This window comes from Mytilus californianus, unplaced genomic scaffold (assembly GCF_021869535.1).
Source record: "Mytilus californianus isolate M0D057914Y unplaced genomic scaffold, xbMytCali1.0.p SCAF_14, whole genome shotgun sequence".
NCBI classification, from domain to species: domain Eukaryota; kingdom Metazoa; phylum Mollusca; class Bivalvia; order Mytilida; family Mytilidae; genus Mytilus; species Mytilus californianus.
Window position 1 is genome coordinate 17,130,133 of NW_026262626.1, and position 25,264 is coordinate 17,155,396.

General features: G+C 32.1%; 1 protein-coding gene across 1 annotated transcript; it reads right to left on the reverse strand.

The window, feature by feature from the left end:
• Nucleotides 1-490: 490 nt before the first annotated feature.
• Nucleotides 491-25,174, reverse strand: LOC127724305 (iron-sulfur clusters transporter ABCB7, mitochondrial-like). Its single transcript, XM_052231239.1, has 15 exons — nt 24,962-25,174; nt 20,981-21,064; nt 20,017-20,238; nt 19,313-19,445; nt 18,217-18,403; nt 16,891-16,972; nt 16,114-16,202; nt 14,843-14,930; nt 14,258-14,432; nt 13,258-13,415; nt 11,459-11,622; nt 10,496-10,625; nt 9,697-9,871; nt 7,594-7,697; nt 491-4,723 (listed from the first exon to the last, which is right to left on the reverse strand). The coding sequence occupies exons 1-15, from the start codon at nt 25,109-25,111 to the stop codon at nt 4,436-4,438; spliced, it is 2,229 nt and encodes a 742-aa protein (XP_052087199.1). The 5' UTR covers nt 25,112-25,174; the 3' UTR covers nt 491-4,435.
• Nucleotides 25,175-25,264: the final 90 nt, after the last annotated feature.

Sequence of the window (25,264 nt, forward strand, 5' to 3'; positions counted from 1 at the left end):
GAAAAATGCTTGTTTAGCCCCTTTTTTAGCCCCTAATTCCTAAAATTTGGAGGCAATTACCCCCAAAATCAATCCAAGCATTCCCTTTGTGATATGGAACGTTGTGGTACAATGTCAGAGAGATCCATACACTAACACACAAGTTATGTCTAGAAGTTACAAAAATGCTTATTTTTGGCCCCTAATTCCTTAACTGCTGGTACCATAACCCCCAAAATCAATCCCAACATTCCTTTTGTGGTATTGAATCTTATGGTAAAATTTAATAGAGATCCATTCACTTAAACTAAAGTTAGAGTGCAAAAACCAATGTGTCTTCGGACGACAACGACGACGAGGACGCCAACATCATACCAATATACGACCGCAAAAAAATGCAAAATTTTTTTGTGATCGTATAAAAATTGATTTATTTTCAACTTTCAAAAATAAATCTCTTCAGAATGAACTTTCATTCCTAATCAAATTTAAGATTGTAAAAACAAACATATTTTATTTGATGGAGATTTATTGTTTCTTGTAACGTACAGATCCTCTGAAAATAAAATTGCTGTTTGCACAAAACAAACCAAAAACATATAATATTAATATCACAGCCAAAATATATCATCTCACAACAAGAATTATGTTAGGTACAATCATGAACAATCGAAATAGCATTGTACTCAAATTAAAATCATAATAAATGCCATTTCTGTCACTTTGACAATGTTGAGGGGTCTTAGATTTGGCAAACATATGGAAATAACAAGGTTAATGAGGATGGTTAATCATTATCTAAACAAGAATGTGTCCATAGTACACGGATGCCCCACTGGTACTATCATTTTCTATGTTCAGTGGACCATGAAATTGGGATCAAAACTCTAATTTGGCATTAAAATTAGAAAGATCATATCATAGGGAACATGTGAACTAAGTTTCAAGTTAATTGGACTTCAACTTCTTCAAAAACTACCTTGACCAAAAACTTTAACCTGAAGCAGGACAGTATCAATTTCTATGTTCAGTGGACCGTGAAATTGGGGCCAAAACTCTAATTTGGCATTAAAATTAGAAAGATCATATCATAGGGAACATGTGTACTAAGTTTCAAGTTGATTGGACTTCAACTTCATCAAAAACTACCTTGACCAAAAACTTTAACCTGAAGTGGTACAGACAGACGAACTAATGGACGAACAAAAACAGATGGACGAATGAACGGACACAAAGACTGAAAAACATACTGCCCCTAGATGGGTCATAAAAATATATAGGGTTTAAAGGCATTGTATCTTAAAAATGTTGTAGTTTTATAAGACATAATATATGACAAACAAAGTACAGATATAGATAGTAGTCCTACCTGTGAAAATGTAAAAATAATAAATTTGTATATTATTAAACTTAAAGGGGCATTAGCTACAAGATATATAAAAAAAAAAAATATGATGTTTTTTTTTTGTTCAATCATTAATGAAAGTGAAATAGTGATATAACAATTCGCTTTTAGCAGCCAGTTTGGTTCAATTTTGTCAAAATAAGCTAAGAAACATCGCTGATGAATTATTCACTTGCAAGTGAATAATTCAACCTTGTTGAATCCGCATTCATGTGATCTTTAATTTAACCACTTAGATAGAGATGTATTACATATAAACGAGGTGTGTTCAGCTATTTAAAAGGAAAAGAATGTCAACATTGAAAGCGAAATAAGGGTAAACTATATAGTTTACTGATTCCATCCACAAAAACTAATTCTTATACAGGTAAAAATGATGATTAACATATTTTTTAACCTTTGATATGAATTCAAACAGACCTAGAAAAATCCAAATGCACATGTTCACTATCTATTTATATCTATTATGTTTATATCAGGTGATAAGGCCGTCTGCAGTCTTCTGCGGTCCCCTTGATGGTTATTTAGATGGTGTCTAGAATAAAATATATATGAAATGCTGATACATATTATCAAATACATGCATCGTAAATTGTTTATTTTAGACCTTTATAATTTGGAAAGATGTTTTGGTATGTTATAAATCAAATATGAGAATTTGAGTCAAATCGATGAACATGAATTTGACAGCTAATGCCCTTTTAAATACTTGCCAAGATAAACCATATTCCTTTTTTTTCAAAAACCTGTCAACTTTCCAGATTTATTAAGGCTTTCCACAAATGAGAGGTGTTGACCTGACTTTTAAAATCCTTTTGAGAAAGGCAATTAAAAATCCAATTATTCAATATTTTTTTGCCATATTTACTTGCATTTTAAAATTTGTACTTTTATTTACTAATATCAGTTTGTTTTATCTCAGAAAGTATAAAGAGATCCCTAGCAAGCCAACACTTGGAGTGATACTATCTATGCATTTATCATATATGAAACTCCATAAGAGGGGGGGGGGGGGGGCTCTGTAAAAATCATAAAATTGGCAAAATGAATAATAAAATCTGTGTATGATGTATATATCATGTAAGCATGTTGTCCCTTTATTTTACCTGGGGAAGGTAGGCACTTTTTTTTAGACCCCAACCAATTTTACATACAATTCTTACAAAATTCAAGTGCAACCACCTACATTTAATTAATTTGAGTGTTTCCCATCCCCATCAATTTTCAAACAACCCTTATTATTTATACTGTATGGTATAACAATTACTTCGTAAAAATATTTTTATAATCATATATGATCTTCAAATTCACACTTGCATATCAATTTGGTTTGACACAGCATTTAAAACTAACTTGGTTTTACAGATAACAATAAATACTTAATTATGCACACTTGAGGTGGTACCTAACACTACAGGGAGATAACTCTATAAAATCAGCTAAAAGTTTTAATCACATTGTATTGTTAAGGAAATATTAAGCTTCTCAATGATCAAAATTAGTGTTTGTCAAACTGCTATATATCCAATGAAAATTTTCCGAGAAAGTGTTTGGTTCAAGTTTTTCGAAATTTTTATATTTTTGTCTCAGAGTCAAAGTAAATATTTTGTCAAAATTTTATGATATTAAACGAGCCAAATTAATTTTAGTCAAGGTGCTTGGTACCACCTTAAATTTCTATAAAATAAAATGTTTCCTTACTGTAACATACATGTATATGCAAAGGGGTTGGTGACCTTCAAGATTTTATCGAAAACATCTGAGTATCAATAACTAATAATTACAATACATCTTCTTATTTATTTGTTTCATAAGAATCCATACTTTTTTGTAATTTCATGGGGTTGTGCATATTTCTAAAATGAAGCGTGGTAATTCAAATGTGCTTCAATTAACACTTTTACACTCCAATGAAATTACAAAAAGAAGCATTCAATAACAACTACAAATACAACTGTTTTTGTTTTTTTTAAGATATGTGGCAAAGTTGGTTTGAAAAACAGTATATAGGGGTTAAAATATGCATGGTAGTATGAACAAAAGAATAGCATTAAAATCATATGAAGTTAAATTATGATTTCCTGATAATATGTTCTATGAATTTTCTTAAAAAACTATATGTCTTGAAGCCAAAATTTCTGCTTTTTAATTTATGAAAATATTGATCTTTTTAGTGATTTTTTATGCATACTATAACTTTTATTTCTATCTTCCTGAATTCATAATTGAAAAGCATCACTGAAAGTACAAATGCCATTTTTTAATCTTCAGGTGTTAGTTTAAAGTTTCATGTAAAATTACTAATTGATCCCAAAAATATCCCATCTATATTTACCTTATAATTCAGCAGTTTGGTATGACACATTTATAGTTAATGCATAATATAGCACAACAATAGTGAATATCTGTAAACCAATAACAAGTTTTTCTCTAATAAATAATTTTACAATTTAGAAATATTCATATTTACTATTAAGGCCACTTTTGACTGGTAAGTACATACAATTTAAGCAAAATTCAGACAAAATATATCCAACTTTGCAAAAATGAATTGAACATACTGAAATATTTAAATTCACAATTATTATAATGATTTTAGAACTTACTATTTAATGGGTACTTTCAATTTGCTTTTCCGTTAAAAATATTTCTAACTTTGCAAAAAATAGTTGTACATACTGAAACATTAAAATTCACAATTATATTGAGATCTTTATTTATAAAATGTAGACAAATTAAACTATTTTTATAACATTTAATGGGTACTTCAACTTCATTGTTTGGAAGCATGAAAAACCAAAAAAAAAAAAGGGAAACTGAATAAATAATATTTATTTCGTAAATAATTAAATACAACTGACAAATTTCCTCTTTTTTAAAAGTTCGGGTTGCTGCCTTCCTTTTTGTCCATAAATTATCTATGTTTACCTGAAATCTACAGATAAACTAAAAACTTCAAATATAAACTGATCAATAGTGATAATCTTTTAAATACAAAAAAACTGTAAAAAATTCTAACAATTATAAATAGCACCCTAATTTACACGTGTATCATACTTCATGAATGCCCTTATTTTTTTTATCTAAAGCACTATTTTCAAGAAGAATTTTCTCAGTTTTATCTGTATCTTTTTCTGTCAATAATTGATTTTGTTTTGCCCAAAGATCACAATACAGACTATTTGGGTTAGATAAAAGTTCATAGTGTGTCCCTTTCTCAGCTACACTTCCATTTTCTAACACTAAGATCTGATCAGCATCGACTACTGTTGAGAGTCTATGAGCAATTACAATTGTGGTATGTTTTTTGGTAATCCTCCTCAATGCCATCAGAATATCCTGTAATATATATGTAATGTGGAAATGCATATATTCTGTGTAATATATATGTAATGTGGAAATGCATATATTCTGTGTAATATATATGTAATGTGGAAATGCATATATTCTAAGAATATATATCAATGAGTACACAGATGCATATTTTTGTGCATACATAAATTGCACTGTTATACAGTGAAACCTGTCCAAACCGAACACCCTCAGAACTTGGTGTTTTGTTCAGTTTCACATGTGTTCGAATTGTAGTGATAAACGGAAGTGGATAGTTTAAAATAATTTTGACAGACTAACGACGAACACAAAGTGACACAACAGATGCAGATAAAAATAGTAATACAATGCTAGTTCAGTGGTCAAGCTCCTTATTAACAAATCAAAAATGTTGGTATGGTTTATGTTAGATCCTGGTATTAAAGTGATATTCCTGCAAGTCTACATCGTTGTCTGATTCAATTAAGTTTCCCCCCCCCCTATAAAATTCACTGTGTAAGTCAGATTCCCAATTCCTGTCAAATCTCGATTCCATAGTTTAATGGTCATCAAAATCGGGTTTCAATTATCTGCACACTCAATCCTCTGAACTGTTGAACTAAATCAGATAACAGAATGGCATCATCTGGGTATTCAGACTCATCTGCATTTGATGGGGTCTTTAAAGGGAATCCCAAATTACGTAAACATTGACAGTGTTCCAGCTTGAATCTCAGGGCAGAAGGGTGCTAGTTGTCTGAAAGGGCACTTTAGCGTAATAACCCAGATTGTAAGGGCACTGTTGGACAGTGTATAAATTACCTTGAATATTGTTAGGCTCAGCTGGAGAACATTAGTTGTATTTAAACCATATTCAGAAATTAATGTGTTCTTGATGTTGGTTCCAGTAAGAATTTTTTTATCAAATTATCATACCATGAAGCAAAGCATATCATTTTTATGTTAATCTAAGCAAACTTGTACATTTGGTTAGGAAAATAATCATCAGAAATTTCAATGTTTTATAACTTATACCAGTCTATAAAAATAAACAAGTAGTTTTGAAAGATGGAGTTATACATGCAAAATTGAATGTTTAATCAATTAAATTATCTACATTTAAATTGCTTGATCAATCCCCCTATAGTATATTGTTATTAAAGTTATTTATTATCATTTCAATTGTTACAAAAAAGTATTTTTAAGTGCACACCAAAGTGCTCCTAAGTAAGGAGTTTTAAAAATATAACAGGTGAGACAGGAGATGATCATATTATATTGATGCAATAATATATTGCATATATTGCAGAAGGTATAAACAGTTACTTTTTCTCCATCATTGTTAAAAATAAAAGCATTTGTGGAGTGCTCCTATAAAAGGAGGATTATAAAATACAAGAAGTAAAACAGGAAGTGGTGCAATCTTGTTATGTTCAAAGTACAAATTTCTTTGATTCTTCTTTAAAAATCATACTCATGGTTATGAAACAAAACATTTTACCAATTTACTCAAAACTGTGTATGCCTTTAAAATTGTTTTAGATTTTATTTTTTATGTTATGCCTACTGAAATAAATTTTTTCAGGTGTACGTGCTGTACATAAACATTACAAATGGATAACATGTGGACATTTAATTCTGTATTAAATATCTAGTATTTGTTCAATTATCTTAAATCCACTAATTAGCAGTAAACAATCATTAACAAAGGTGATAAAACTGCCAAAGGCATTAGGTATTTAACTTAATCCCATTGTCAGTTAATTAGTGTTACACAATCAGGTAACAATTTTACCGGAAACGCCGATAGGCATGACATTTGGAAATTTTATTTTTTTGAAAAGGCAGAGGGGTGCATTCTTTTGCTTTGGAGGGCAGAAGGGCGGGGGTAAGGGCACCAAGGGCGGGCCGCCCTTCTATTTAGGGCAGGCGGGAACACTGATTGAACATGGAGTATATCTTTACATTTGAGAATTTCACAAACAGTAGTTAATACCGATCCTATATTTCAAAATAAGATAATTTTGTGAATAATTTGAAATTGACTCCCGATCTGTAATTATTTCCAATTTGTATCAAAGAGAAAGTCCCATTCTTGCCCTTTTCAACTATGAAAATGTTTATAAATTTTATCAATTTCAAGTTTCACAGGTTTCACTGTATACATGTATATATACATATGAATTAAAACACTTTTGGCGAGCAAGCGTACATACCCCATGCCCCCCACACAAAGAGAAAATATTGTACTGATGGCAAAGCTTACTATGTTGTACGCATCTATCCTATCGAACTTAAAATAAAGGATACACTAGATACACTAAAGTCTACCTCATATCTTGACTAAGTCTACCTCATATCTTGACTAAGTCTACCTCATATCTTGACTTACATCTAGAAATTGACAATGAGGGTCAGTTGAGAACAAGACTTTTCGACAAAAGAGATAATTTCAGCTTCCTAATTGTGAACTTTCCATTTCTATGTAGCAACATTCTGGATGCTATCACGAATTAGTTGACCATTATGGAATATCTGTTTAACAGATGTTGACAAATATGTTCCAATTGTTGTAACCACAATCAAGTCCTCTTTTCCTCGAATGACTTACTGAATAAGATTTATCACCGGGTTTGTACTTACATGAGCAACACAACGGGTGCACATGAGGTTCAGGATTTGCTAATCCTTCCAAAGCACCTTCACATCTTAATAAAAATGTGAACTAAGTTTTAAGTTGATGCTAGAACGGAGGCATGGGAAGTCTTTGGGAGATGTATCAAATACTTGCTGTTACTTATAGTCAAGTTCAAAGTACTTAGCATTTATCGATAAAATCATTTCTTTCATTTAAATTAAATGATAAAAATCATTCCTGAAATAAAATACAATTTTACCTGCTCTGTAATGGTGTCCAAGGACGACGTTGCCTCATCATATACAATGATAGGGGGATTCTTTAGTATAGCTCTTGCTATTGCTACTCTCTGCTTCTCACCACCTTAAAACATAAATTGTTACATATCTTACATAAATAGTTTTTCATAAAATAACCTGCAATTTGGACTTTCATTATGTCATGTATGTGCCTTTCCCAAATGAATTGTGATAGTGAACTATGAATAAAAATTTCAGTTATTTAAAAAACAACACTTTTAATTTTCCTTTTGCAAAAAATAAAATTAAGGCCACACCAAATTAATACCTCGTTCGTGGGATCCCCCGCGTTTTGTGATAGGTCGACGAGAAAAAAGTAATTTTTTTTAAAACCTGCATCCATTACGGATCTGCGCACGTCTGTCTCTAAATTTATGTAACAAAAATTTTAATTAGTTCTGCGTTTGAAAGAAACGCCTTACAGACACGGAAATTGACAACAAAAACGATCTAGATCTAACATTCACAACATTTTATGGCCAAATATAATATGATATATATTCAAAACGTAAGACATGAGTGGAATATTTGTAGTTACAGTGAAAAAACCTTACTGCCAAACACAGCAGTGGAATGTGATTTGGACAATTCTTTTATCGATTTGTTTGAAGTGCTCCGTGCAAGACCACAACGCTCCATCGCCACGGAATTGAAAGACCATCAAATCATGACAATATGACATTCATAAGAATAAAACAAAATCCCGGAGATGATGGTACATGCATTGAAATGGCACCGCAATGAAACTATTATATTTTGTACTCTTTTTTTTTATCTTTTACAATAAAATGTTTTTTTCCTTGAATCTTTTATTTATATTTGCTAGTATCATTTAATGAATACAAAGTTATAAAGCATGGAATTTGACAAGGAAGTTTTTGTGGTAATTGAATATAACACATCAATCCAACTTTACAATTTACAAAATCTTCTAAAAATAAGAATATGTATGATTTTCAATGAGACAAACTTCCACTAGAGTCCAAATTTTTTGAAGTTTGCAACCAGTAAAATTAACTGTAAGGCCTTCAACACAGAGCAATATCCCCATATACATAAATATTTGATTACTAGTAAATTCTTCAGCAAAGTAATGACTAAGTGGACTGTATTTAAATGTTCCTTTTATTTAATTAGTATATAGCATCTGGTGTGATGCATTTGAATACTAAGTAGTATAAATTGATGTGGTTTTTGAAGGACAGCCCTTTTTAAATTTTCAGCCTGTTGAATACACAAATATGTAGTTCTCTGGTTGTCGTTGGTTCATGTCTGTCATATTTGTTTATCGTAAACTGTTTTGGTATGAATTAGGCCGTTAGTTTTCTCAATTGAATTGTTTCATATTTTTCATGTCAGGGCCTTTTATAGCCAACTGTACGGTATGGATTTTCTCATTGTTGAAGGCTGTACGTTGCCTATAATTGCATACATCCACTTCATTTGAACCTTGTTGGATAGTTGTTTCATTGGCTATCATACCACATTTCCTTATTTTTATAACACATCAATTATAACTTCCATCAAACATGGATGTCTGCCTGTTCAAAGCTGTTGCACTTTTTCATGTTCAGGCAGGATCTTTATTTGAGCAGACTACCCGAGTTTGTAGGTTTTGCAACTAGTTAACCATATTTGTACTGAAAATGTTGTGAAAAGAATTCAACAGGGTGTCACAGAACAAATTGATAAGCAAAGTAGGGTAATATAAGTACTAGGATATGAGATATATAAAAACATGAAGCACCAAAACGTGTAAATTTCTGATCGCTCGCTTGCATAAAATGCTTTTCAATGATTATTTTTTTTTTAAATATCAAAAATAATAGCGCTAGCTAGTAAAAAATTCTTTCGAATGCCAAAAATCAAACTTGGAAAAAAAAAAAACAAATAAAAAAATTTCGCTCGCTCGCTACCCTTTTTCAAAGAAAAAATCTGAAGAACTAGAAATTAATTTGGGGTGGCCTAAGACATTTTTTAACTTTACATGCCAGATATCAATACATGTTTGTCCTTATGCGAATCACATCATACATATTCAATGAAACTCAACTAATTATTACCAGATAAAATCAATCCCCTTTCTCCTACTAAGGTATCATATTGATTTGGAAATCGGTTTATGACTGAATCATGAAGTTTGGCAACTCTAGCAGCTTCATACACTTCTTCAGCAGTTTTTTCTAGATCACCATACTGAATATTACTGAACACAGTATCATGGAATAAAATGCAGTCCTAAAACACATGATCACATTTAAAAAAGACATGACAATGATTACTACTCTAAAACGTAAAGTAGAAGTACTGTGAATTAATATATTTTCGTGAGTATCCAATTTTTCATGGATTGATGGAAAATTGTATTTTTCACGGATATCAAATTTCGTGGTTATGCCAAAATCTGCAAATAAGCCTTTTGAACATTTAAAATTTGTGGTTTATCTTTACCTAGCGATGAAAATTGGTATCCCACGAATAAAAATAAATCCACAGTACACAGATCTCCAATATCGAAACTACTGTACTTTGTGATACTTATGTTTAGTACATTGAAGTGTCATCATCCAATTGGTAATTTATGTATGAAGATCGGCCAGTGCATGATCTGCTTAATATGTAATACCCTGTCTTTCATTATGTATATCTTAATGCTTCATAAGTAGTTGATGAATTGATGATTCAATGAAAGATACCTTGCCATCAAATGACCAAAGGATGAATTAATGAATGTTAGGAAAATAAAATTTTTTATTTTGAATTGACCGAAATTCTCTTTGAATAATAAAGTTTGGGGAAAAGAATTTTCCAATAACTGCATCTTAGATAAAATATATCAATAATTGTAATAAGCATTATTACCTGTGGTACCACACCAATAGCTTTACGTAGACTATGTAAATCCACATCGTCAATGGATTGGTTGTTGATATGTATAGTTCCTTGCTGTGGATCAAAGAAACGAAACAACAAACGGACGATGGTGGATTTTCTGTAAAGAAATAGGATTTCATAAACAAAACTATAAAACTGAAATAACAATGTCTTTAGTTTACTCTGCACTTGTATTTTAGGAGTATAATCAGAGGAAATAATGATATTTGTATGTGCATGAATCTCCTCTGTTAACATTTTTTTCTAAATATCTACGATTCTGTTGTTAAATTAGTATAAATGTTGTTTTGTGTATCTTCAGATTGATAAATTGCCATTTACTTTATTCCCAGTGTTGGGGCCTCAGTGGCCAAGTGGTCTAAGTAGTTGAACTACTATATCACTAGCTTGTCAACACTGAGGTTGTGGGTTCGAATCCTGAACTGGGCAGGTGCACACCACTCCAATCTTAATTGACTAGGATTGTCAGTTTTCCTACCGAAGGTCCGTGGTTCTCTCCGGCTTCCTCCACCAATAAAAACTGACCACCATGAAATAGCACAATAGTGTTGAAAGAGGCGTTAAACACCAATCAATCATATTCCCAGTGTTAACAAATCCACAAAAATTGGTATCACAAGAATAATAAAAGAACAGAGTTGCAATGTTCCCCGCGTTGCACATATTTGATATTTCCAAGGGACATAATTCTTTTAAAAAAAGTTGATCGTCCACAATTATATAACTTGTCCGAGATATTGCTGATATTAATCTATAGTATAAGTTTTATAAAAATCTGGCAAGAATTGTACCTGTGAGAGCGCTAACAAGACCGGACGGACACACGGATGCCCAGTATTTCCATGTCCCCCGCAACACGTTACGCGGGGGACAATAACAAATCCCTAGTATATGGTGATATAAATCAATTGTTATTGAACTCTACCTTACCCAGATCCACTACCTCCAACTATGGCAACTTTCTTCCCTGAGGGTACATCAAATGATAAACCATTCAGAATGTTTTGTCCTGGCAGATACTCAAAATGTACATCCTTAAAACTAATCGCTGATTCTGATGGTGTTGCTATTAAGACAGGAGCATTTAATTTATTCTGAAAATGTTATGTACATGTAAAAAAGTAAATTTATATGTTTTCATGTAAACAAACAATTCTCCTCGTTACTAACATTTTAAAAAATTTCTTTTAATTTTTGTGACTTTTTTTAGTGTTGTAAGAATGAGATGTATTTGAAATATCATAAATGCATATTTGTATTATACAATTGATAACTAGAAACTTTTTTTATTGTGAAAGTCTGTAAACTCTTGTCTGTATAGAGGTTTAAGAAACGAAGGCTTAAGAAGTTAACAATATCCTTTAACTCTACGTTCCGCTATATAGATGATGTTCTCTCACTAAATAATACAAAATTTGGTGACTATGTTGAACAAATCTATCCCATCTAACTAGAGATAAAGGATACTACAGATACAGTTAAGTCTGCCTCATATCTTGACTTACATCTAGAAATTGACAATGAGGGTCGGTTGAAAACAAAACTTTATGACAAAAGAGATGATTTCAGCTTCCCAATTGTGAACTTTCCATTTCTATGTAGCAACATTCCAGCAGCGCCTGCATACGGAGTATATATCTCCCAATTGATACGATATTCCCGGGATTGTGTTTCCTATCACGATTTCCTTGATAGAGGATTGCTGCTCACAAGGAAGCTATTAAACCAAGAGTTCCAAATGGTGAATTTGAAATCATCCCTTCGTAAATTTTACGGACGCCATCACGAGTTGGTTGACCGTTATGGAATAACCGTTTCACAGATGATATCGGATATGTTCCTTATGTCGTAACTACAATATCCTCCCTTTTCAAGAATGTGACTTACCGAATTAGACTATTTACCGGATTTGTAATAACATAAGCAACACGACGGGTGCCACATGTGGAGCAGGATCTGCTTACCCTTCTGGAGCACCTGAGATCACCCCCAGATTTTGGTGGGGTTCGTGTTGCTTAGTCTTTGGTTTTCTATGTTGTGTCATCTGTACTATTATTAGTCTGTTTGTCTTTTTATTTTTGGCCATGGCGTTGTCAGTTTGTTTTCGATCTATGAGTTTGACTGTCCATCTGGTATCTTTCGTCCCTCTTTTATGAAAGCACTCAACTCAAATATAAATGAATATGAGATAATGAATTTAAAACGGCATATATCTATGACCCGCTATTTATATTTCATTTCGTTTTTGTAAATAAAATTGAAATATTCATGGGCAAAGAATAAATTGCAAAATAGTGAAAGTCACATCTACTTAGTCTGTTGCGGGTTTCCTTTGTTAAAATTGAGAGGAAGGAGAAAAGGTCTTTTAATATAATGGGGAAACAGGAGACCACTAAAATTGAAAGATGGACAATAAAATGAGGGGCAAGAAAATAGACAGGTGAAAAAGATGGAATGGGAGAAAGATATAAAAATGTCCGCGTTATAAATAGAACGGTATAGTGATTATTCCTGGGATTCTTATTTTTGTGGATTTCATGGGAACAGTTAAATAACAAACTTTAATGTTCACTGAAGTACACATTTTTTATGTCCTTGTATGTAGTCTTCTGTAAAACCAAAAAATCAAATATCCACGAAAATTGGTACCAACGAAAATAAATGAATCTACAGTAATTCATATTGATACACTATTAAATATTATCATTATCAATACACACTCTACTTACTTTAATTTTTGGTTGTATATCCATCAATGCAAACATATTTTCCATATCTACAAATCCTTGATTAAGATCTCTATACGTTGACCCTAGAAAGTTCAGTGGTACAGTTAACTGAATAAGTAGTCCATTAACCATCACTAAATCTCCTATGGTCATAGTACCTGTTAATAAAAGGAAAACAAAATAAGTTTTTTGTCAAATATCAAAGGTTTAAATCTTGAATTAAAATCTTTTCTAGAAAATGTCCGAAATGTTGACACATGCAAAATATGACTGTAAAATATGAAATTGTGAAGTCGTAACTTATATCATCTTTCTTTCTTATACGGTTTTTCCTTACCAAATTCACATAGAAATGACTACTGTGGATTCATTTATTCTTGTGGGTATACATTTTCGTGGATTGAGAAAACTCGTTGAATATCTAAATTCGTGGTTTACCTATACCCAGGAAATATTTGTATTCTATTGATAACTAGATATCATTGAGATGAGAGCCATCTCTGTGGGCCCCGCTGTGAATAATGTGTGGTAAAAAATTTGTATCTTTATCATTGGACATGGGGTTGTCAACTGAAACCAGAGTTTTTGACCTTGACCTAAGACCTAGGAAGTTGTACATAAATTATGACACACCCTCTGGTGTTGGTTTATATACATGTCAAGTATAAACTTTGAATTCCTAACGGTTCACAAGATATAGAGCAGACACTATTTTTACCATAGGACATGGGGTTGTCAACTAAAACCAGTTTTTGACCTTGACCTTTGACCTAGGAAGTTGTACATACATTATGACACACCCTCTGGTGATGGTTAATATACATGTCAAGTATAAACTTTGAAATCATAACGGTTCTCTAGATATAGAGAGGACACAATTTGTTACGGACAGACAGATGGACAGACGGACGGACAGACTGATCACTATAGGGCATCCGCCATTCAGCGGGGCCCTAATTAATCCACAGTATTTGAATTTTGTATCATAGTGAAGACTAACCTTCAAGAATTTGTTGAGCTGCCATAACCATAACGATTGATGATCCCACGCTGAAAATTGCATTCTGTCCAAAATTTAACAAGGATAATGTTTTAGTTATCTGCAGTGATGCTTTTTCAAATCGTTCAAGAGTCTCTTCATGCTTCTTAGCTTCAAATTTTTCATTGGTAAAATACTGAAAAAAATAAAATACAATACAATACATACTGGTTGACAAGGTAATCCAAATAAAAGAACATTTTCCAATTAAACTATGCCTTTAACGTAAGAAATATTTGTAAAAAATTACAAGAGTGCACACGCTAAAATGTCTTGACCATTTTACTGACCATTGATTTTATGTTGAAAGTCTTCAAGATAAAGGTTTAACTACAAGTATCTAATAAACTTAACATTTGTAAAAATCCATGACAATGAGGTCAAGGTCAGATAAATCCTGTTAGATATGTTCACCTTACAATTATTCTATACACAAAATATAGTTGACCTATGTGTTTTCTAATACAATGCTTTTAACAAGTTATTATGACGTAAACCTACCTTAACTGTGGTATAATTTACCAAGTTATTATGACGTAAACCTACCTTAACTGTGGTATAATTTACCAAGGAATCATTAGCTATATTACCAGCATCTTGGTCAGCTTTGTTTTTCTGTTTTCGAATTTTTGTTCTAAAATACATAATATTCAGATATATGTCTTGCCTGTTTATAATTTGATAGTAAAATGCAAATGCTGAAATTAAAATAGCAATATGTTATTTAACATGTAAATTATGCAAAATACTCAAAGTCCATGAACCATGACTGAAGGAAAAGGGCCATATAATTATATGAGATATGCCCATGCTAATACTGCAAATGAAACATTGGCTTATCATGAATTGTTTCCCTCGAACTGACCTTATCACAAACTTTATCATGTAAACTATGCAAAAGTTTTAAAATAGACCATGACTGAAAATGTGGGGCAAAATTATTTCCATGAAAAATGAGATGTGCCAATGCTTATACAACTGCATACCAACTATCATTGACTTCTCATCAGTGGTTTCCCTCAAACTGACCTAATCACAATCTTTAGCATGTAAAATATGCAAAAGTTTGAAAGTCAAAAGAACATGACTGAGGGGACAAGGTCAAATAATCTCCATGGAAATGAAATGTGGCAATATTTACTATATGGTATGGATTTCCCTCATTGATGAAAACTGTATGGTGACCTATAATTACTTACAACTACATCATTTGGTCTCTGGTGGATAGTTGTTTCATTGGCAATCATACCAGATCTTCTTATTTTTATATTGTTCTATATCAAGAACCTCTTCAGTGTTTGTGTTTAATTAAGACTTATTAGTGGGTTTTTTTGCCAAAATATTTGGTGTTAATGTCTTTGGTAATCTCTCTTGAAATATTCACAACTATTCTAGACCTAGGATAAACAAGGGTCTACTACATGGAGGGTCCTTCACTTCTTTCCTGTTTAACTTTTAGACCATTTTCTCTGTTCTTTATTCTCTTTGCCCATTATTCTCTATTCTTTATAATTAAGCACACAATTATTTTCTTTTCTTTATTTTTTTGCCTATTTCCCTCTATTCTGTATTTTCCTCCCTTTATTCTACACTTTTTTCCCATTAATCTCTATTTTTTAAACCTCATCCAGACCCTCATTTAATAACTTGAGCTTGCCATATGCTATTTTGTTTAAGACTATATGATGGAATCGAGATGTTTTTCTAGCTTTATTGTGTTTCAGGGTTGACATCATACTAAACATATCCCCACATCTTTTTTTTTTATTTTCATACAAAAAATGTGTTGACCAGATGAATTTTGTAGGTGACCTTACCTATATTCTGTCATTCTGAAGGTAAATACTATATAACAACCCACACAACCAAGTGTTACTGCAACAAATCCACTTCCAAACTTGTAACCCTAATAAAGAGAAAAATACTTCTGTTTGTCATTTGCTACTGTGAAAATTTTTACAAAATTCAAAGTATTGCAATTTTTATTTACTAGCATTTGTAAATGTTTCAAGTATATTTATTCTATAAATTGGCAAAATAAGAAGCCTGAAACAGTAAAGAAACAATTATGCTACCATATCATCGTAATGTAATCACACTTTTTGGACATAAGCAATAAGCCCACATGCTTTTAAATGAAAACAATTGTACAAAATGCAGATCTCTTTTGGTAAATCTTTGTACTATAAGTAGAATATGCATTCAGATCCATATATCTGCTACATCTATATGTTAATCTTGGTAATAAGTTTCCAAGTACATCATTACATGTATATTTCTCTTTAACTGAATAAAATGAGTGAAAATAATTTTGAAAAAAAAAGATTCCTTACATCAAATGAAGTAGTATTCAGATTTTATCATCCTATGAATCTGTATTTTAGACAATAAAATAAGCAACAAGCTGATCTGATGTAGAAGATTTAAAAAAAAATAATTTCCAGTAAATTGTGCTTTAAATTTTGACAAAGTTTTATAAAATAAAGGATGACCATGGGCCACAAGTGATGGCAATTGCTATAAACATAGACTTGTTCAGGACAGGATTACTTATAAATTTGTAGTATATATTTAAGTTTTATGAATACACATACCAGGATACCTGTCACTAAGCCAACCTCCAAGAACGTTGGGAAAATTCTAAATACAACTCCTTTGAGTACAGGTTCTATGGCCCTGAAAAAAAATCAAACAAACTGGTATAAACTATTTATCCTACCGATTTGCCCAAGCTAGATTCAAACTTCAGAATATGAAAATCAGGAGGTTATTCTCTCTTCACTGCATGGTTATTTAAAACAGTACCCAGAAAAATTGCATGAAGATTGAAAGTTGTTTATGTTCTTAGCTTAGCGCATACAAACATAAAACTTGCCTTTATTATGCATAATAAGTAACTCAGACAGAAGACGGATGAGAAGATCCACACTTACAGCCTCAATAATCATTTTTTTTCTTAAATATGATCATCCTTTCCTAGAACCACGATCAATAGCTTAGGTTAATTCTCCATTCTTTTTATAAATCTGATCATTCCTACCTAGAACCAGGGCTTCCAAAAAATATTTGAGCCAGCCGGACATTTTATGTCTTATCCCAATTTTAATCCCTTAAGACTTAGTAACAAAAGGCAATTATGGTAATCAGTTGACCATCATATAACCAATGATTGACATTAAAAAAACGATATTAAACTTTACTTTGATATAAATTTGATGTTCTGACATAAACTGTTAAATTGACAGTGCATCATTCAAAGTGTGCAACATCAGCGTACTAATATCTGCCTTAGACTCTTTATATTGTGCAACATCAGCATATTAATATCTGCCTTAGACTCTTTATATTGTGCAAAATAACATTGTCAAAAACTTTACTTTCGTTTTTAAAAAGCACATTTTCCTAATACCGGATGTTGACTTGACAATGGTAAAACATGGACCAGAGACGGATACGTAAAATCTGTGTACATTTACAAAGCACGAACAGGTAAATTTCAGCTGTCTGACAACTAATTGACCTTGATGAAAATGAGAAGGTATTAATGTAGGGTTTGTTTTAATAGTACTTATTCATCATGTCACTTTTATGACCGGAAAAGTGTGGCTGTTTAAAGCAAAAGGTTGGGTCAAAAAGATCACATAAACTTCCAATTTGTTTTTGAATTATGTTAAAATGACCGTCTCTTAAGAAAGCCTTGAAAACTAAAAGTAGATGTCCGTTTCATGCTTTTCCCAGACAGACAATGTCCAGTAAATTTATAAATGTACGAAATATATGACCGTTTTGGAAGCCATGCCTAGAACTAAGATCAATAGCTTTAGTTTATTCTCCTTTCATTTTTTAAATCTGATCATTCCTACCTTGAACCACAATCAATAGCTTAAGTTATTTCTCATTATAAATCTGATCATTCTTACCTTGAACCACGATCAATAGCTTTAGTTAATTCTCCTTTCTTTTTTGAAAGATGGTAAGACAGGTCTAAAGAGTGAAGATGAACAAAAATATTTTGTGCTATTCGTCTTATAGTGTTCTCTGCTACTTCAGCAAATGCAAAGTCCTGCATTTCCTTCATAAATGATGCTGTCAGTCTCACAAGGCCATCTGTAATGTAAATTATCATGGTTGTGGTTTTAAAAACATAATTAATTGATTCATTGATTAACAGTATATATATTCTCCTTTTCTCTACATTTATCGAATTAACTAAAGTAAGAGAACGGAAACGAAAAATTCAGCAATTTTTCTATCTGTAAAGGGGCATAACTCTAGAACGGTAAAAGTGACGCCACCAAAATTCAAACTTGATCTGTGTTTTGTGGTAATAAGCATTGTGTATAAGTTTCAAAACATTTGGTTGAGGCAAACTAAAGTTAGAGAACGGAAACGAAAAATTCAGCAATTTTTCCATTTGTAAAGGGCATAACTCTAGAACGGTAAAAGTGATGCCACCAAAATTCAAACTTGACCTGTGTTTTGTATTAATAAGCATTGTGTATAAGTTTCATAACATTTGGTTGAGGCAAACTAAAGTTAGAGAACGGAAACCAATTTTGGGACGTATAGACGGACAAGGGTAAAACTTAATGCCCCCTCCGCTACGGTGGGGGCATAATAACAAAAAAAAAATGGTGAGGAACTAAATATTTTAATTTCTTGATAATTTTTTTCATAAAGTTATCTTATAACTCTGTCAAGCAAGAGCAACGTTAACGTAAATAAGTAGATTCAAGATTTTAACCGGTACAATTTTGTGGGAAAGTTTATAGTTTAATGCTTTCTATACATGACTAAATCATCGGAAAACAGTTAACTTTCCCCCAAAATTGCATATTTCATTTTATTTCTTTTGGTTGCTCATAACTGAATGAGTACCAGGATGTCCTACCACAGAGTAGGTTACCTGTCGAAAAATTATAGAACCCTGAGTAAAAAGTCGGTAATATGAAAATGGTATATTGCTCAGCAAAATAAAATTGATAAAATAAACCTCTGAACCATAGTAATACTTACAGCCTATTAACAGAGCTGTTGACAAACTTAGTATAGCAGTTGGTGTGTCTTTTAAATTCAGAGTATCCCCCGATGCCTCATTCAAATAATCAACTGCCCATTTAAATATAAATGGTACCATAACACTGACAATCTGAAAAGAATCACCACAAACTTTCTTAATCAAAATAGTTTCATTCATCAAATGCATTCTTTCATATGTTTCTGAATACTGCACAGATATCTAAATATTATTAAAAAAAATAAAAAATAACAGTACCATTGTTGAGAATTTTCTGAGTGTCAATGTCACAAGGCAAGTACACATACATATCATGTCTACCTAACCATATTATCTTACACATTCATTTGAAAATAGGGCTCAATGACCAAAATGGCGGGATTTTCTTGCTGTATTGAAGACCCATTGATGGCCTTGGGCTGTTTTCTGCTCTTTGGTCGCGTATGACACATTTCCAATTTCCATTCTCAATTTTCAGCTTGCATATAATTTTTCTTAAACCATGGAGAATGGTCTATAATGAGCATCTAAAAATATGGAAATATTAAATAATTATTTTTTTAATCTTTAAAAATACTATTTAGGGAGGTGCACAACTTCAATCGGTGTGAATTTTTTTTAAATTGTGAAATTTTAAAAATAGATCAGAACAAGCTATCCTTTAGAGTACATACACTGGATTAATTGTATAGTTTCTAATTACCTTTGATCCAATCAATAGACTTAATGCAATTACCACTCTAACTTTAATTTTCACATTATTTTTCGGCCAGACATAACGCATCATTTTCTTCAACATCCGCACATTTTTTGCTCCTAAGAGAGTCTTTGTCCTTCTCCATCTTGAATTGTCTTTACTGCCACTATCCTTAATCACATTTGACAGTCTCGATGTTGTGTTAAATTGTCTTTTATCTCTACATAACTACAACAGAAATAAATACAAATGCAATTTTTGGTAGTTAAGAGTTCAAACATTTTTTTTAGCAGGACATCGTCAAAGACTTCATTATTCAGATTTAATCTTATCTTATTAATCTTTCTGTAATTTACGTGAGAAAACAATCAATAACATTAAATTCCAATGCATACATGCATGCAAATGTACATTGCATATATACAAAGAAATTAATAAGAAACTATATATGCTTCCCTCAATGTCAAGCAAAGTCGACATTATCTGAATTTTGCTATTTTGTTTAAGTCCTTATTGGTCATAATGTTACGGTGTATTTATGCATCCCTGGTTTTCAGATGTTTAAGTATGTGTGTTCAGATGAACATATACACAATAAATGCAAACAATTTTGAAGTGTTCATTTCATTTAACATTTTGGGTATTCAATATCCATATAACACAGAATTATTTGTATGCGGAATAATTTTGAATTCTGGAAAATTACTTAAAAGAAATTTATGAAAACTAACCCAACTAAGCTTGGTTATCTATGTGCAAATGGCTAAGGTTCATTTCACTTTCACTCATATAATATTTCAGTATGAACTAACTAACACTCCTCAGCCATACATGCATGGCTAACCCTCCTTAATTAGATTAGTTTTCATCATACATTTCTTATCAATTTTCCAGAATTCAAAATTATTCCAGATTCAAATAATTCTTTGTTTTTTCATTAATTTCAAGTATTCAGTTTAAAAACACTTACACTTTTATTTAACCTGTTTGACAGTCTTGATAAGAGATTCCATTTTGGTAAATCTTTCCTAGCCTGGGTAAGATGACCTTTGTACTGAAAATAAAATCATTCTTTTTTAGTAAAATGTATGTAAACAAAATGTGTGAGTCTTCCAAGAAATGTGTGTGTTGCCACCCACCTACAAAAAATATAAGCAGAAGTGGCTATTATGATTATTGTCATTTTGTCCTTTCAGCAGATCTTAATTGGAAATGAAGAACTTTAAACTTATAAGGGTCAAATCAACTTTAGATAAGGGGTGAGTCAACTTGGGTGGAAACGACATCAAACCAAGAAGAAAAGGAAAACAAAAAAGTCTAGTGCAGTCCAGTGCACATTCAGTCAGGGGTAATGCTTATATACAAGTCATTTTTATCTACTTGAAGATGTAAGTAATATTTGCTCGTATAAGTACATTTGTAAAGTAATTTATTTTCAAGGTTTGAATTATCTCCCCTTAAGGTATAATACCACCATTGTTTTTCCCCTATTAGTCTTTGATAAATATGCACTTTTCAAAAAATTGTGCAGAATTTATCTTTGTTTCAAATAAAAAAATACTTGGCATGAGTAAAGTTTTATCCTGTCCAGTACTACAGACAAAACATAACATTTCATTGCATATAAGATAATAACCATCATCAGATCACTGGAAGTTAACCAATCAAATTTTCACCCCTTTTTTTCCTGTGTACAAGTTTAAGTAACTATGTAACCTCAAGTTTCCAAAATATTCTATAGAAACACCAATTGAAAAAAGAATGCTCCTTTGAAGTATACACCCAAGATATATGTTTATGACTCAGAAATTTTTTACTGCAATGAAATGTAGGATTAATTTCCTACAACTGTCAAATTCAATGGAATATTTTTTTTCAATCCTTTTTCATATGCAACCAGATGTGACGTACTATGATTTGGTGGTATTACACCTAATTATTCTCCAAACTTTACTTGCAAGTAATTTTTTTTTACAACCTTTAAATTCTCATTTTTTGGGATGTCAAAACATGCCTAAACTTTTCTGGATTTTGAGATCAACTTTTTAGCTCATCTGGCCCAAAAGATTTACATAATACATGTTAATTCCTAAATAACACTAAATCTTTTCTTTCATTTTTTTAAAAAAAATATTGAAATAAGTTTTAATATATAGGGCAAGCTAGCGCAATTACCAGTTGGTAAGCCTTCCACCAAAACAAATAACTGTAACTGTTTGCAATAATTTGGCAAAGTGCTGTTCATCATGTCATACCCGTGTGTGCATTTTGACCAGCTAGTCAGACCAAGACAACATGCTCTCCAATGTGAGGATTGTGAGAAATGGTAACACAGTACATAATATATACTACAAAATCATATTTATGTTATAACTATGAAATAATACTTGTTTTATTGTTATATTTTATGTTATAACAACAATGGAATAAATACTTAAAAGTATGGAGGATACAGTGGTATGGCCGATCTATTTATTTTAATCAATTAGATAGAACTAAGGCCAAACACTTTCCTTGTCCTTTGTTAATTTATTATGGGTACATGTATTTTTTCACTGCAAATGCATCGCCCAATTTTATCCTATGAGCATGATAAGGTGAGGTTTGAAAATGTATTGAAATTTTAGGATTAAAATTTCATACATTATCATATATGGAAATACAGCCATATTGTGTATTATTGTCTTTGTTTATTAAATATGAAACTGTTTTATGAATCTTGGTTATTTGTAACATTGCTTGGCGCAATCGTCACCTCTTGTCATTTCTAGAATTCTGATAACTGTCATTAGTTGAATTGATTGGTTCTTGGTATTGTCAGTATGCTGTCTGAAGACTTGAAAAGCACAGGCTCTATACAGCAAAGCAAATTGGGATAAGAAGAGGGAATATATAAATAACATTAAAAATGAAATTGTAACAATGCCAACCAGCAATAGTAACATCAACGACATATGGATAGTATTAAAACAAGTTTAGAGAAAAGCGTCAATTTGAATATCCCACACAAACAGGCAAGAACCAAGGACAGCCCACCATGGATATCCAGAGATGTCAAACGACTCATCCGAAAGAGAGATCGGCTGTATAAGAAAAAGAAGAAATCTCATGACAAAAAAGACTCTTGAGAAATACAAAACAATCAAGCGCCAGGTACAACAAGGTCTGAGGAGGTCATACTGGAAGTATGTGGAATCTATTGTAACACCATCAGAAGATAACATCATCGAAAATCGTGGCTGTATGAAGAGATTCTGGACATTCATAAAGCACAAAAGAAGTGACGGAAATGAAGTCTCACCACTGGAAAAAGATGGTCTACTGCATTCAGATCCTTTAGATAAAGCAAATATACTTAACCAACAGTTCCAGTCTGCTTTTTCTGAAAGAACAAGCTTTTCAAACCAGGAATTCCAAGATAGATGTGGATCTTCAAACAAAAATTATCCATCTATGCCAGAAGTTAACATCACAGATAATGGAATACTGAAAATACTAAAAAATCTAAATCCACACAAGGCAGCTGGTCCAGACCAAATTACATCTAAGGTTCTAAACAAACTAGCCACCGAAATAGCACCAATATTCAGTATCATCTTTCAAAAGTCATATGAATCTGGTGAATTACCAATAGACTGGAAATTGGCCAATGTCTGTCCTATCTTCAAAAAAGGTCAAAAGTTCAAAGCAGAAAACTAACGTCCAGTATCTTTAACGTGTATAGCCTACAAAATCATGGAACATATAATTACCAGCAACATCATGTCCCACTCAGACAAACATAATATCCTACATCCTATGCAGCATGGATTCCGCAAAAAATTATCATGTGAAACTCAACTCATCGAGTTCATAGATGATATAACACAAAACCTAGATGAAGGAAAGCAAACAGATTGCTTAATCATGGACTTCTCAAAGGCTTTTGACAAAGTAAGCCATTCACTTCTGATATATAAACTAAGGCAATACGGGATTGAAGGTAGAACCAACAAATGGACACACATGATGGAATCTCAGTTTCCTAAATGGGAGACAACAGTCAGTAGTGGTTGAAGGAGTAAGCTCTGGTCTCATTGATGTTGAATCAGGTGTACCATAGGATTCAGTCCTAGGTCCCGCTCTTTTCCTCTACAACATCAATGATATGCCAGAGGGAGTTCGATCTAGAACAAAATTGTTTGCCGACAACACTATCATTTACCTCACAATAACAACAGATGCAGATACCACAACAATTCAAGAGGACCTGAATATAATTATCAGACTGGGAACATCAATGGCTCATGAAGTTCAACGCAGACAAATGCAATGTCATGACTATCGGCAAGAAAAGAAATCCCATCACCAAAGATTACATCCTACACAGCCATGTACTGGAGAGAGTATCATCTGTAAAATATCTTGGAGTTACCATCAGCTCAGATTTAAGGAAAATGTCATTCTACCCAAAGTCCATACGGGAATGGAATGCCTTATCACTTTCCACTATCACCGCCCCGAGTCTTGAATGCTTCAAGGCTCAGCCAACAAAATAGACAAAAACACTGTTTTTAAAGAGCACCTGTATATATGATTTTAACTTTCACAAAACTGTATATATTTCAATTTTCTTTGGACTTCATGCGCAACACAGTGGCAGAATAATCAGACAGTTGATAGAGGCCACTTAATTGGAAGAAGAAGAAGAAGGCTGAACCCTCTCTACCAGTAACATAAATGGTTGAACTACAATGTAACGGAGTTATAATAATTTCATGAGACAAAATATGAATGAAACATCCGTTAACTTTACATGCTTTACATTATTACAAAAAAATCGTATACAATTATGAAATACAATTCATATATATCTTCATTTTTATTCCTTAAAATTTTTTTTATATTGGGGCCGATACGGGACTTGGGGCCTTTATGTCATGTCCCTTGGCCTTGGCAAAATGCTACTTACAAGGAGTTTTGACCATGTTATTTTCTCACATCTTAGGAGTTTTTGGTTGTTTTGAAGAATACAGCTTGAAGAAGACCTCTTAAAGATGCATGCTAATTCGTTTGAACCACTGTGAAGATGATTCACATATAAAAGTCTGGTCAATGCCATAATGACACATGCCTATCGCAAGAATAACAAAGTCAGTTCTGTCCCTTGAGCACTTCCGTTTTCAATTTGTTCTAGGAATTAGTCCGCTTATATCTTTCCAGGAAGAAGATTTTTATGGTTTAAATCAGGATACTCTCAGGGAGAAAACTCTAC